General features: G+C 40.8%; 2 protein-coding genes across 2 annotated transcripts in view; both read right to left on the reverse strand.

The window, feature by feature from the left end:
* LOC129834166 (troponin I, fast skeletal muscle-like) overlaps positions 1–13,770 on the reverse strand; it is an 82,315-nt gene that overhangs the window by 2,009 nt on the left and 66,536 nt on the right. The window lies entirely within an intron of this gene.
* Positions 894–9,005, reverse strand: LOC129834165 (homeobox protein Meis1-like). Its single transcript, XM_055898905.1, has 6 exons — positions 8,272–9,005; positions 6,466–6,686; positions 5,299–5,440; positions 4,920–4,970; positions 4,318–4,368; positions 894–3,311 (listed from the first exon to the last, which is right to left on the reverse strand). Exons 1-6 carry the CDS (start codon positions 8,281–8,283, stop codon positions 2,805–2,807), a joined length of 984 nt encoding a protein of 327 aa, XP_055754880.1. The 5' UTR covers positions 8,284–9,005; the 3' UTR covers positions 894–2,804.

A 13,770-nucleotide genomic window follows, 5' to 3' on the forward strand; every position in this document is an offset into this window, starting at 1 on the left:
GTGTGGAATCTTAGTTGTCGTGTGGAATCTTAGTTGTGTGGAATCTTAGTTGTGTGGAATCTTAGTTGTGTGGAATCTGCGTTGATTAAGCCTAGGAACATGAAAGCAGATTATTTCCTAGCATCACCTATTCCCATGGAGGATACTAGACAATATAGAAGTGTATCACTTTTTAGATGTTTTGAAATGTGTTATGTTCACATGAACACCACTTAACAGAAAAGTGAAGACTAAAGGAAACTATTCATGTAAATGTATGACTACCCTTCAAGTGGGTCATAATGAGCAGGGAGGGGGCGGGGTCAAATGTAGTAAATAAAGGGGTTAAATATGTTAAATAAATGTGGCAAAACTAGTTTTCTAGGAAGGAGGAAAAGGGTTTTAAGTGGAGCATTGAGCCAGGCTGGGCTCTCTCACACACGCACGCACGCACACGCAAACTGTCTTGGTCACATTCACAAGTCTTCACAGCCAGACTCTCTCCCTCTCTCCACGACTGTTTCACCTCTCCTGAAATGCTCTTCTCCGATCCTTTTTTTGACAAGAGGCGCCCTGAGTCCTTCCTGCATGCGCTACTTTCCTGCGCAAAGCAGGAGACAAGCAAAATAACAAGGGGAGGGAAAAAAAGATGGAGGAGTCGGAACGGAACATTATTGGTTCAATGCTTGGGTGCACAAAAGCTGCTAGTAACTCGGTGCAGACCCTGGAGTTTAATAAATTCAAAGTACTATTTTTTTGCCCTTTTCTGCTACAGTCCCCTCGCTGGAATAAATTGGTTTGTGCATAAATGAGCTTCCGTTCCTTCTTGTTAACAAATTCTATATATTTTTTCCAGTCCAATTCAACGTTATGCCCCAGGGCATATATTAACAATACATATGGACAGAGATAATTCTCACACCGCCCTAATCCGTTAAGGATGTCACAGCCGCCTAACAAACGCAAAACCATAAAACGTCCTACAAGAAATACAAAATACTAAAATACATAGCCTATATTCAGCTCAGCTGGAAAGTATCGCGATAAAACAAGTGCAGTTTCATTTAATTGAAAATGGTCTTATCTTTGAGCCAAAGACCCCTCAGCGTTCTCTGGATAAGTTAATTTGTGGTGTATGGATCATTAAGCAGATACGCCTCAAATGTAGGCTGTAGTGGATTGCTGCACTACTTTGTATTGTATCATAATCTTGCTCTGAAATATCACATGAACAGGAATTTAATTGATATGGACATATTCCAGATCTGTCAAAACACTTTTACATAGAGGCCATATTAATGCGATTCACAGCGGAGACACTGTCAACCTATATGCCTATATGATATTAGCCTCAATATTTAGGCTATAAGTAAGGCCATCATTAGATTAAAATAGGGCATGTCTTCATCTTAAAGTCAATTAAAGAACCATATCACTGCCCGCGAGCACAACGCGATGTGCTTCATATACCTACACACCCTAGGGTGTTCACGAAGCCTATATCTCTATACCTCTTTATCTTCCACAGTTTCACTCATATCTCAGACTATCTAGGCGCAACGTCTTTGACAACGTCCCCAAAGAATACGCGTTCAAAGAAACACTTAAGTGAACAATTGGCATCATGTTATTTAATTCTGCTTTTGAATTAAATGAAGTGTTATCTGGCGGGGCGATCTGCCTCATTAGCATAATCATTAATATGGGGCTGGTGACGGAGAGAGAGAGCGAGCGAGAGAGAGGAAGCTTGAGGCAGGCAGGGGGTCGCTCCCATTTTGGTCCCAGCTCCTCCATGAATGACGATGCCTAGGCTATACTGCCTGCTAACTACGCCATTCACCACAGAACATGGGAGCTGCTCGCTACCACTCTCTCCGGAGCACTACAACAGACCGCCAGCTCTAGCCGGCCACTCAACCATATGGAGGTCCACGGATTTAAATTATTTAGCCTAATCGCTTCATTACTTTTTATATCTGCCTAGCCCGCTAATCTCTTTAATTTGGCCACTTGTTTTTTCCCCCCCTTCATCGGTATCCATAGCCTATCTCTCTGAGGGCCTTCATTCATTCTTCTCTAAAACCCCTAACAGAGATAACTTTCGAAAATATAGGCCTATTTTGTTAAGTGAAATAAGAAAAGCTGTGTCTCTATTCAGGCTACAAAATGAAGCGTGCTATTAATGGACTAAAATCCACCGCATAAAAGATAGGGCTATAGATTTGCATAATTCTAATCATTATTACTGTTATCATTATTTAACGGCAATACGGACCATTAGGGTCATGCCTGCGCGCGCACTACAATGTCCCTCGAGAGCGAGCAGCCAGTGGAGCACATAATGAAGGGTGTGCTGATATCGCTACTGCTGCCCGCGACTCACAAAAGGAAACATTCCCCTAATCTAACCTACTGCCTTGCCCTAATCTAGCCTACTGCCTTGCCCTAATCTAGCCTACTGCCTTGCCCTAATCTAGCCTACTGCCTTGCCCTAATCTAGCCTACTGCCTTGCCCTAATCTAGGCTACTGCCTTGTAGCTTTCAAACTCAAACCGTAATTTCAGCAAGTGCCATGGAATCTCTCTCGGTATTCGCGCTTTAAAGCACAAAGTGGTCACGAATAGGGCTATAGCCGAAGCAATGTGCGCTCATGTCTGAGGAAAAATACTGACAAGACACCTAATGAACCGTAAACTACAACGGGAAATCCAAGGCAACTAAACCCACACAGTCTCAGTCCCTCCGGTGAGATATCAAACAACGTGTTTGGCCTCTCCACAGTAGCTGCGTGGTAATATAAATGTACTGATGACGTTTCGATTTGATTAAAAAATAGAAGACAGAGGTGGTAGAGAGGAGGAGGAAAATAAGAAAAAGGGAAAGATGGCTAAATTAAAATGGACAAGAAGCAGGTCAAGTTTATGGCGATGCTTTCTCGGGCTAATCTCCCCCGGGTCGGTTCCCGGATCAAACCTTAATGGGCCAATGATGGATATATTATACAGAGAAATGTTCATTCCGATGGAATCTAAAACGGTCTTAATCATATGCAAATAACAGCGCCTCGCGGAGAAGTGACCCAGAAGACACCACACTGAATATTCCCAGTAGAGAGAGAGAGAGAGAGAGAGAGAGAGAGCGAGAGAGAGCGAGAGAGAGAGAGAGAGAGAGAGATGTGACATTACCTGATCAAGAGGCCCGGATGATCTTGTTATTTCCTCATTGTCCGATTTTGATCCGCCCTCTCTGTCGTCGATCACCAAGTCGATGGGCATCTTTCCTTTCAGACAGCTGATGTACCGGTGACAGAAATTGTCACATAGTTCGTGTACCTACAGAAAAACATAACAGAGAATAGGTAAAGACAACAAACAAAAAAAGGACATGAGGTACTGTATATCTGACACATGAAAGATATCTGACACGTGCATGTAACTACAAAGCTACAAGCCACTTGGAGAACCTGGTCCAAATGGGTTGAGGCGTACAGGTGGTGTTGCAGTGCGCTCCCACGTGACCAGCCGAATCCAGAAATATGAAGTCACTTTTATTACAGAGCAAAATTGAGACTTCAACGAAAATTGACAATGACAAGAAGACTGGCGGGCTACAACCTAGTCAACACCCGTGTTAAATGTATCCGTGCCCCAGGTTGTGTCCATTAGGGAGGTGGCGGGGTGACCCGACTGATTGACATTTAAGGTAAACTGCTTAATTTCCTCCAGTTATTCCATTATCACTACCGACCCAACCCGGTGCATGTCGCCTGGTCATGCCGAGGATGGTGCATGCTGTATGGGCTAAATGCATCGCTACACATCGCTACACAATGCTGCTACAGCCTGCAACGACCCTTGAATTTTATTAAAATAGCCCAACACTCGGCCTACTGAAAGTTAATTAACAATCATGTCAACTGATCAAATGTGTGGACAGTGGGCTACCATTGGTAAAACATATATCAATATACCATATAAAAAATTACCTCACTAATGTCACGCCAATCTATGCTACAGCGGGCTACTTTTCTCGGCCTTTAGCATTCTCCAATACCTAAAGCGCGTATAACATACTTTAAGTTATATAATTAATTCACCTTGTATGTAATTTACACCAAAATAAACTATAAGCTCTCAGAGAGATTTGGGCGCAGAGATATCTGCTCCATGCAGTTGTAGCAGCTTGCGTTGTGATTAGGCTACAACGCTGAAGAGAAATAGGCCCCATGATTGATTTCGACACTAATTATAGTCGACTAGAAAAATACATTTATGCAAATGTCGCCCATAGCTATGAAGTGTGACAAGGCCAGGCAGCGACAAGGAACTGGGATATTACCTTTTCCAACTCCAGAAGATGAAACCGTAAAACTTGAATGGCTTGAATCATCTGAAAAATTTAAATAACAATAAAAAAAAGATTAGCTTGTAAAATGTCCTAATATGAAATAGGCATATGTTTCTGGATAGGATAGAAGAAACTACAATGGAGAAAATTATTCATGTTAAATTGGATTTTGAATTGAGATTTTATGTCGAGCTGATATTCAACATTATAAGTGTACGGCATTACAACATTGGCTAATCAATCAGTCGTAATAGACGCTATCCCAGACATGAGCATTAGATAGCCTACAGTGAAAACTATTAACATAATAACTTTCCATCCAGGGAAATGTAGTCCAAATCCATTTGACAGCTTTCTAATGCGGCCCTCAAAAGATGGTTATCTGCCGTGACAACCGAGGGAGGGATATCATGAAATCAAACAATCCGGACTGAACAACAACCTCCAGTCGTTGGAGAAACTTTTTGAACTAACAGCGTCTGGCGCTCAGAAACCGTGACATAATATGAAGGCAAGCCCTGATATGTTGGATACATCCATTACTCATAGTCCTTAGCCCACTCCTTGTATTATCCAATCAATGTTTGTCTTACCAGGTTATCCAGTTCCGGATTCGATGAAAATAACGGCTTTTCTGCCCGAATCTAAAACCACAAAATCATGAACACTTCAACACTTGTGGGCAACATCCGTGAGAAAATAATTATCTATTTAATATTAAAATAATATTCCCAATATTGAACAATGTGTTAAACATGAACTACTATTAATGGCATAACAAATACTACAGTCTACTTCCAAACAATACACGCTTCAAAACATTTCCAATGTTAAACTTTACAATAACATTTAATTACACTAACAAAATACCCAACGTAAAAACATGGGCTTATGCTCAGCCACACACATCTATAATCGTATGCATAATGTAGCCTGTGTTAATAACGCGTAACGGCCTTTTTCTTCACCGACCTGTTTCGCAAACACTGCTATGTCTTCATTGAAAGATTCCGATGAACAAACGTCTCCTCCCGCGACTCCAGGCTCTCTGGGCGTGCAAGTTGCCAATTCACATTTCTCAAAAATCAGTGCAAGCAGGGGGAAGAGGGGGTGCCTGCGTGGAATCAAACACAACAGCAAATGTCACCGCAGAGAACAAGGCCGGGGTCAAAACACTGGTTCTATAAGCTAGTCTCAACATCTCGGCATAGCATCTGGGAATATGTGTACGCTGTTTTATGTATGGCGGCTATAGCCTATTGGTGCAGAAAAATATTCAAACTATGTCGTTTTTACTGACAGATAATTGTGTCAAATGATTTGAATAAAATGTGATTTTTTGTGCAGTATTTTCTCCTAGGCCTATAGGCTAGATCTGCCTTTGTCTTTGAAAATACCAAAAGTTTAACATGTGCAATTTGTTCCATTTTAGTCTCATTTGTAAATCGCGGATATGACCGTCCTGTGTTTGTTAGTGTCAATGTCTAGAATTTAAGAAACTATGGCGCTCTCAACTAAGCCTACCATTGAACTGAGTTAAATAGTTAAATGATTTGTGACATGTTCAGTCACCGTACATACATCATGCTTTGGAATTTTAATTAACTCATCTAAATTAATGTAGGGTGTGCATAATTTTGGGTGTCTGTTTTATTACATAAAACTCCTCGAAATTGGCCATATAACATGACCATTGCACACCATTTAGTTATATTAATGTGTAGTAATCAATTACAGGTCCTTGTAAAACTACAATAAACTAATTGGAATTTTAATTTTCAAAACATATAGCCTAAAATGTGCCGCTGCACATAGTAGCTATTGGTCTAAGGGTCACGGGTGCATAACATTCTGTGTAAACAAATATCGTAGTGTATATTTTGAGTACATAAAGCATACAACTTTGTGCCAAGTTATAGAAGTCAACACAACTTTCGACAATAAATTATTCGCACAAAAAAGTTCCAAAACAACAATAATTCCCAGGTAACAATCCCACGTCTATTTTACTTTTCCCAACCGCTCATCGCGGCCGAATAGTCCTACACACGTTCAACCCCAACAAGAAAATCGACCAAAACATATGAAATCCCACACAAAGTTGCTCATATAGAACCTCCGTAAACTACAGTCACCTACCCATATATCTGGTCTTTATCTCTCTTCAGGGCGTCGTTGACGGACGAGCCCATGCTGGACGGCATGGCGTTGCTGTGGGCTGTGTGCGGGTACTGGTGTGAGTGTAGCTGGGGACCGTGGTTGAGGTGGACGGCCTGCATGGAGCGGGCACCGTGCGGGTCGCCGTACATGGTGGTGGGAATACCCACCCCGTCCATCCCGTAGTGGGGCAAGTCTTCGTACTGTATACACAATAACAACACAGTTTCCTACTGAATGGCCAGTTATAGGACTGTGATCGTTTTACGCACTTTGCAGACAATAAAATAATGGGTAAATAGTATTCTAACAATGAATGAATAAATAAAAAGTTAAGTCTATCGAGGTTGGCCTTAGTGACCTTGTTTATACTCAAGCATATAATACCCCTAAAGTTCAACTGTAGCTCTAAATGTATTTTAAATATTTACACCACCATATAAGAAATAGTAACAAAATAGGGATAATCTCGTTAAAACATTATTCAAATCTGATCTTTAATTTCAAAGCTAGGCTACTAAATAGCAAAAACTGAAATATATATATATGAGCGGGATAAAACGGATGACAAGCGTGCATGTTTCGTCTTTGTGTATTTTGAATGATTTGATAGCAGGCTTTCACGACATCCAGTCTCTTTAATTGCAGTGTTTGCTCATTTTAGAGCATCATTAGAATTGTGTAACATTGGTTACTCTGTTATTACACGCCTAATACACCATCATTAATATATTTAACAAACGCAGTTAAATTGATGTTTCTGTTTGTCATAATGATGATCACTGAAGATGTCTAGTATAGAAATATATTTTTATGAACATTTAAACCAAGGTAATTTGTAGTTATAAGTTGTCTACATATTTTCCATCTCCATACGCCCATACTATGTGTGCCTGCATATGCCTTTTCACATAGACATACAACACGTTGACTAAAAGTTAAAACAACATTTATGTTGGGGCCTGTTACTTTAACGAATTAATGAGTGATTTTAATGATGTATTGTGGACTCTGAACGTGGCACGGTATTATAAAGACTACCATTAAGACCCTGACACGTGGAGAGGTGCAAAAAGGACCCGCGTGCGTCTCTCCAACAAGCAAAATGTCTTTGAGTGATAAGTGTGATCTCTATTTTACAATTGTCTACTTTTCATTTTTTTAAATTCTGCCATCTAGTCGAGTATTCCGGGGGTTTTAGGCTGCGTATCAAATCATATGTCATCACATCATGACAAAAATTTGCTTTATTAGCATATGCAAAAATGTTTTTTTTTTACCCAAATTACTCAATTAAACGTCATTAGGCCTACTTTGTAATAAACTACAATTGAGGATGCAACTCTAGATAATACTGAATTATAATCTCAAAAACACTCAGATTCAAACCTCAAAGCATTTACATGAATTTGATTAATTACAAAAATGACTAAAGTTATTTAAATTCGACTTTGGAAGTATAACGGTTCTGTTTGTTTTGTCCCATTGCTCCTTGTTTCTCTTCCAGTAACTGGCCTGTCAAGACTAATCTGAAAACAGCAGATAGGAGGACACTTCTAATGTCCCTAGTCGGGGCGTTCGCGAAGCAGCAAATATGTGCGTCCGTGCGTAATATTGTGTCAAAGATGCAAAACTGCAGAACATGGTATTCGGTCCAGCGGGGTCTTGAAGAAGAAAGTAAAGTTTCGCCGCGAGCGTCTGTCATTGGCCACGTTACCGTGTTCACGGCTTTGCGTTTTCACACAGTAGAGTTACAGTGAAACTTTTCGGGATAGTCTTGCTACGTACCCGCTGCGCCATATCCCTCCTCTAGTCCCTCTCTTCTTCTCTCCTTTCGCTTCGGATATATCCCCTAAGAGGCCAGGGTGAAGAACAAATAAAAACGCAAATTCCAAATGCGAGATCTTTCAAGAATCCGTATTTCTTGCAAGAGAAAGGCAACGATGAATTCAAGCCAGCCCTCTTCAGCTCAAGTTCAGTCCAAAGCAACCGTGAATAGGGCCTGAGCTATCCCCAGGGCAGTGGCATAGGGAGAGAAACCCCAGTCTTATTTTACAAAAAAATTTGTATGAAAATACCCCTCAAAACAAAACTAGCGAAGTCTCATGGCTTTTTGCCACCACGCCTGTCAATCAAACGCCGAGGCTTGTCAAAGTAGCCCGGAATGAATGATGATCCGCGCCGCGCTTCCACGGGTTAGCACACCTAATGTGAATAGTCAAATGCACACAAAAAAATTCAGCTCACTCGTTTTTCTTTTGATCACTCTCGGCTCCTGGGTTGATTTTTTAAAACGCAAAAGCCCTGTAAAGAAGATCAGGAGGAGGTGGGGTGATAATTCAGGCTTAGTCTTTCTTAAAGGAGCAGCCCTCGATCGATGCTGTGCTCAGCCGCCAACTCCTCGTTGGTTTGTGTACAATGGGTGCGAATAGTTGGGAAAACGCGACTGAGGAGTGGATATGGACCAGACTGCCGAAACCCGGAAGTAGTGGTGGCCATAACAGGTCGCGTTATACACAATGCGAATGGGCTACATCAAGTCGCGCGGAGAGGAGGGGGTGTCGTGGGAGGACCTTCGAAAGCTCGAGTTGAGCAGTCAGTGTGTATTCCCGAGCCCCTGTCTGTTTGTGTTCTATAGGGAGAATATCCCTGGTGGTGTTGCTCTGGCCAAAACCATGCATAGCTTTAGTCTCGGCGTGGGAGATATCAGCCTGACTCTCGGTAGTGTAGTCGACTTTACTCTCGTGTTTGTTTGACTCGTGTTTTTTTCTTCTTCTTCTATTTACAAATGTGGATTTTCCCAATTAATCCCAAGATTAAGATTATCGTCTCAGGACTTTGATGCCATTCCAGATTTGAATAATCTGTAAACTAGTAGGCTACTAGTAGAAGAGAACCCAATGGGAACACACTGGTTGGATCAACGTTGTTTCCACCTCGTTTCAATAAAAAATGATGTTGCACCAACGTGAAATAGACGTTGAATTGACGCCTGTTCCAAGTAGAAAATGCCTTTCAGTATGCTATTCTAATTATATTTATATCCGTGACAAATCCATGTTTTTGAACGGTGGTTAAATCTTAAATATACCCATGGTAATGTCCTTCTACTGTGCTCTTGGTATCAACACCCCCGACCTTTCCTCTTTGACTATTTCAGCAGTTTGCACCTTGAACACGTCAATGCTCTTAACCAGTCCTATTAATGTCAGCCCCAGTCTACTCATCTCTGTTATTGTGGAAATGTCTTCATCTATTTGGACTTTAACTGGGCCGGACTCCCGGAAAACATGTCATTTCGATACAGCTACGACTTTTCGTAGCAGGTTAGGAGAATTTATGCAGCAGGTTAGGAGACTTTATGCAGCAGGTTAGGAGAATTTATGCAGCAGGTTAGGAAGATTAACATAGCAGTTTAGGAGACTTAGGTTAAGGTTAGGAAAATGGTTAGTGTAAGGGTTAACGAAAATGCTCTCCTAACCTGCTATGAAAAGTCACCTGTATCTAAGTAGCATATTTTTAGGGAGTCCCATAAATTGCTTCTGCAAAACAGCAGATTCATGATTTCATATCACACTTTGACATTAGACTTTACATTGCCTATTTGATTTGGGAGAAATTGTTGAATTGCTTGATTAGATACATATATCGTTAGGTTTGATGAAGTTAGTGTGCCCAAAACTGTATAGGCTATTGACAACATTTTTGTATTTTTTGGTAAAAAAAAAAATATTTTTTACTAACAATCTGTTAACTAAAGCATTTGGATGGTGCTGTATAATTGGTCTTTAAAACTGAAGCTGAAAAACTCCCTAGATTAGAGTCTCTCTATCATGTCAGCTTTATGTTGCTGTCAGAGTGCTACAGGGTTTTTACAGTTCTCTGGTGTACCCTCCGTCACCCATTCCCCCTCGCCAGCGCCGAATGGGCCGTTCCGAGTCGCTGCATGCTCACGGAGTCCGCCAGGGGTGTCCAATGGAAGCACGGCACAGTGATGCGAGCCCCCTGATTGGATCTCGAGATGATCAATTATTTGGTGATTGATCGATTTCAGGCCACATGGGTGGCGAGGTGCAAAACAAAACATTGCTCGCAAATTAAAAACACGTCTTTTGTAATAAGTCTATATATACATTTCGCAAAATGTTTGAATATTTCACAAACCCTAGCTCGTTCTCATTTGTCTTTTAGGCTTCTCGCTCTTCGCTCTCTCTCTCTCTCTCTCTCTCTCTCAAAAACACAATAACACACACATGTTCTATGTTCCATCTCTTTCCCTGTCCTTACTTTCTAAAACTTTTTATAGATAGGGTATATATACAATATCTATGAATTTTAAACCTATATAAAAGCTCATTATACATTTTATCGGATTGATTTTACCCCAGATTAAAAACTTTAACTTTGTTAAATATTCTCTATAATCGGATTACCGTGTTATTTCGTAAATAAATTAAATGTTATTCCTCACAATGACCCCTTTGTCACCGTGTGCACATAGGACTATGTAGCTAACTGCTGAGTGTAAAAGGGCAGCCCAATTTATAATATTTATTTTACAAATCGATTTGTGGAAAAGGAACCATAGATCTATTATATTATATACTATACAACTCTGATATCAAGGAAAATCGTTGACAAAGTATACATTCAAATGTATGAATTTCTTTATAATTTTCAATACAATATATGCTCGTATTGCTTGAACTAGGTGGATGTATACATGTTAGCCCACATTACCGGCAAGAAGCGATTCAAACGACTTACGATACTCCTTTCAACACACATGCCAGGAGAGAGTGGGCTGCAGGCTGTGTGATTATGTTCAGCCTGGGCAGCTATATGTGCACATACATGTTACATGTCTCTCTCTGTCTCTCTCTCTCTCTATTTATATATATATATGTATTACCTGTACGTATAGACTACTTATTTCACACAAATGCCAGGAGAGAATGGCCTTTCATACGGCTCCGCTACATCTTCTGATTATGCTAAGCCGTCCCGTCGCTGTTCATAACGTGTTACTCCAAACGCCCTGATGACAAGGTGTTTGAAGTTAGCCTGCAGATTCATCTGTCATCGATCATAATGCCCCGCTGCCAGCCGCACTGTCATATCAGATAATACAGCGTTCACACATTCCGACGCGACTCCCGTGATACCACCACCACCAGTCCCGAGCGGTGGGATCCACATTTGCAGGCACGAAATTACTATTAAAGCCCCGTGCACCGACCGAACGATGAGTGAGGCATGTACGGGGCTTGGGGCAGACACTGTAACGGGCTCGGTGGGACTGGGAAAGCTATGTGAAGGCGGGGTGGACACACGGATTGAATTCCCGGGGACTCGTGGGTTACGCACAAGGATGGAAGCGAAACATGTACGATAAATTATCTACGCATTTTGATTAGACCTCGTTATATTCCTTTTACTTTCAGTAATTCATGGGTGAGTAGTTATCTCTTCTAAACGATGTTTTTCTACATTAACTAGCCCAATGCAGCCTATATGGTGGAAACGTGAGTGAAAATATCCTCACCTATTATTAGGCACTAAAAAAATATTTATTTACGTTAAAGAAATATTATATTTATTGAGATATACATTTCGTTTTACAATGCATGACTGGATACTACATGGTATTTAGCCCTCGTATTTTAACAATTGTCTGTCTATCTCCATCCAACTAAATTGGTCGTCTTCGTAAATAGCTGCAGCCTGGTCTAAATTGACATGGAAAGGTGAATTACATCAACGTCTAGGCTCCTAACTGCTGTCACAGAACCAGAGTGGCATTATAAAGTGATTAAGTTGCTTTAATTACCGTCTATAAAAGGTCGTTACAGACCACAACAGGGGCAATCAGCAATACTTTCACTCTTGCTCTTTTAGGTTTCTCATTGGCTCAGCTCAGCTCATTCTAGAGACACATATCATAATTTCATCTTTAATCTGCTTCCGGAGGACGGATAACGTCACGAGTCATGTAATGAAATCAAAAGGTATTACTTTTCTGACAGTCAAATCTGAGTTGACAGCCACATTCGATTGGCATAACAATTAGAGACATTGTTTGAGAGTAGTGCACGGGATGGTCAACGTGTTGACCTGCAGTCTAATTTAGGGAAGGGGAGAAAAGCCAAGTCAATTAAGGATTAAACAATATCGTCCTGGAAAATTGTCATTGGGGGAAAGTCATATAGGCCGGCGTTGTAATATTCGAATAAAACAAGTTGTTTTTAAAAATAATTATTTCACAACTTTATGCGCAACTTTCTACATGGACTAATAACCTGCCCTTTAATAGGCCTACAACTGAATTACATTCATGAACAATAATGAATCAGATTTTCCAAGCCATGAGCATAGCCTTCTGTATGATTCACGCCTCTCGAAAAAGTTTGAAATGTCAAGTCTACATTAGCAAAGAAAACCCCTATAATGTCCGTGTATTTGTCTTTCCTAATAATAGTCCTCAACGTCTCTCCCTAAAAGCGCCTGGCACGGCGTGGTTCAGGAGTCAAACGGAGGTCAATCTTTATCAGCCCCGCAGCAATGCGCCCAAACGTGTTAGGATCCGCAGAGCTACATCCACAGCACAGGCCATCGCTGGATTCTGTCTTCTAGCAGCATGTAGTCCGAACGTTTGGCTGGAAAATACAGCTCTTTAGATCAGGCTACTTGTTAGATTACTATTAAAGCCCCGTGCACCGATTATGGTAAAAGTTTTTAGCGTATTAAAATTAGTAACACTGGCATTGCGAATAATGTCCATTTGCTCTCCTTGCAATATATTATTTCCAAAGTATTGTCTACGTCGTAGGCCTAATAATTATGTGCGAAAAAGTGGAATTAATTAGTCCAAAACAATATTAGGATATATTAACGAAATGGCCTGATAGTTTGAACTCTGGTTTAAGTTTGCGGTAACAGTAGCATGTACACTTGTTAAAAATAAAAAAGTACAATTGAGTGTATTGTTTTTATAACCAGGGCGCGTCTTTATTTAGAAATGAATGAAATCCTCTACATCAATAATCCCGATGATTTTTTGAAGCAATATTATTATTTTGACCTTTAGGGGGAAGTTTTGGATACATTTACGGGGCGACAGGTAGCCTAGTGTTTAGAGCGTTGGACCTGAAACCGAAAGGTTGCTAGATGGAATCCCCGAGCTGTCAGAGTAAAAATCTGTCCTTCTGCCCCTGAACAAGGCAGTTAACCCACTGTTCAACGCCGTCATTGTAAACAAGAACGTGTTCTTAACTGACTTGCCTAGTT

Source organism: Salvelinus fontinalis, chromosome 35 (genome assembly GCF_029448725.1).
Source record: "Salvelinus fontinalis isolate EN_2023a chromosome 35, ASM2944872v1, whole genome shotgun sequence".
NCBI classification, from domain to species: Eukaryota; Metazoa; Chordata; class Actinopteri; order Salmoniformes; family Salmonidae; genus Salvelinus; species Salvelinus fontinalis.

Coding starts and splice junctions, on each gene's coding strand:
- LOC129834165 (XM_055898905.1), bottom strand. Junction 5,441..6,465: donor GATAAAGACCAGATATATGG/GTAGGTGACTGT, acceptor GATTCCACGCAG/GCACCCCCTCTTCCCCCTGC. Junction 4,971..5,298: donor TAGCAGTGTTTGCGAAACAG/GTCGGTGAAGAA, acceptor TTGTGGTTTTAG/ATTCGGGCAGAAAAGCCGTT.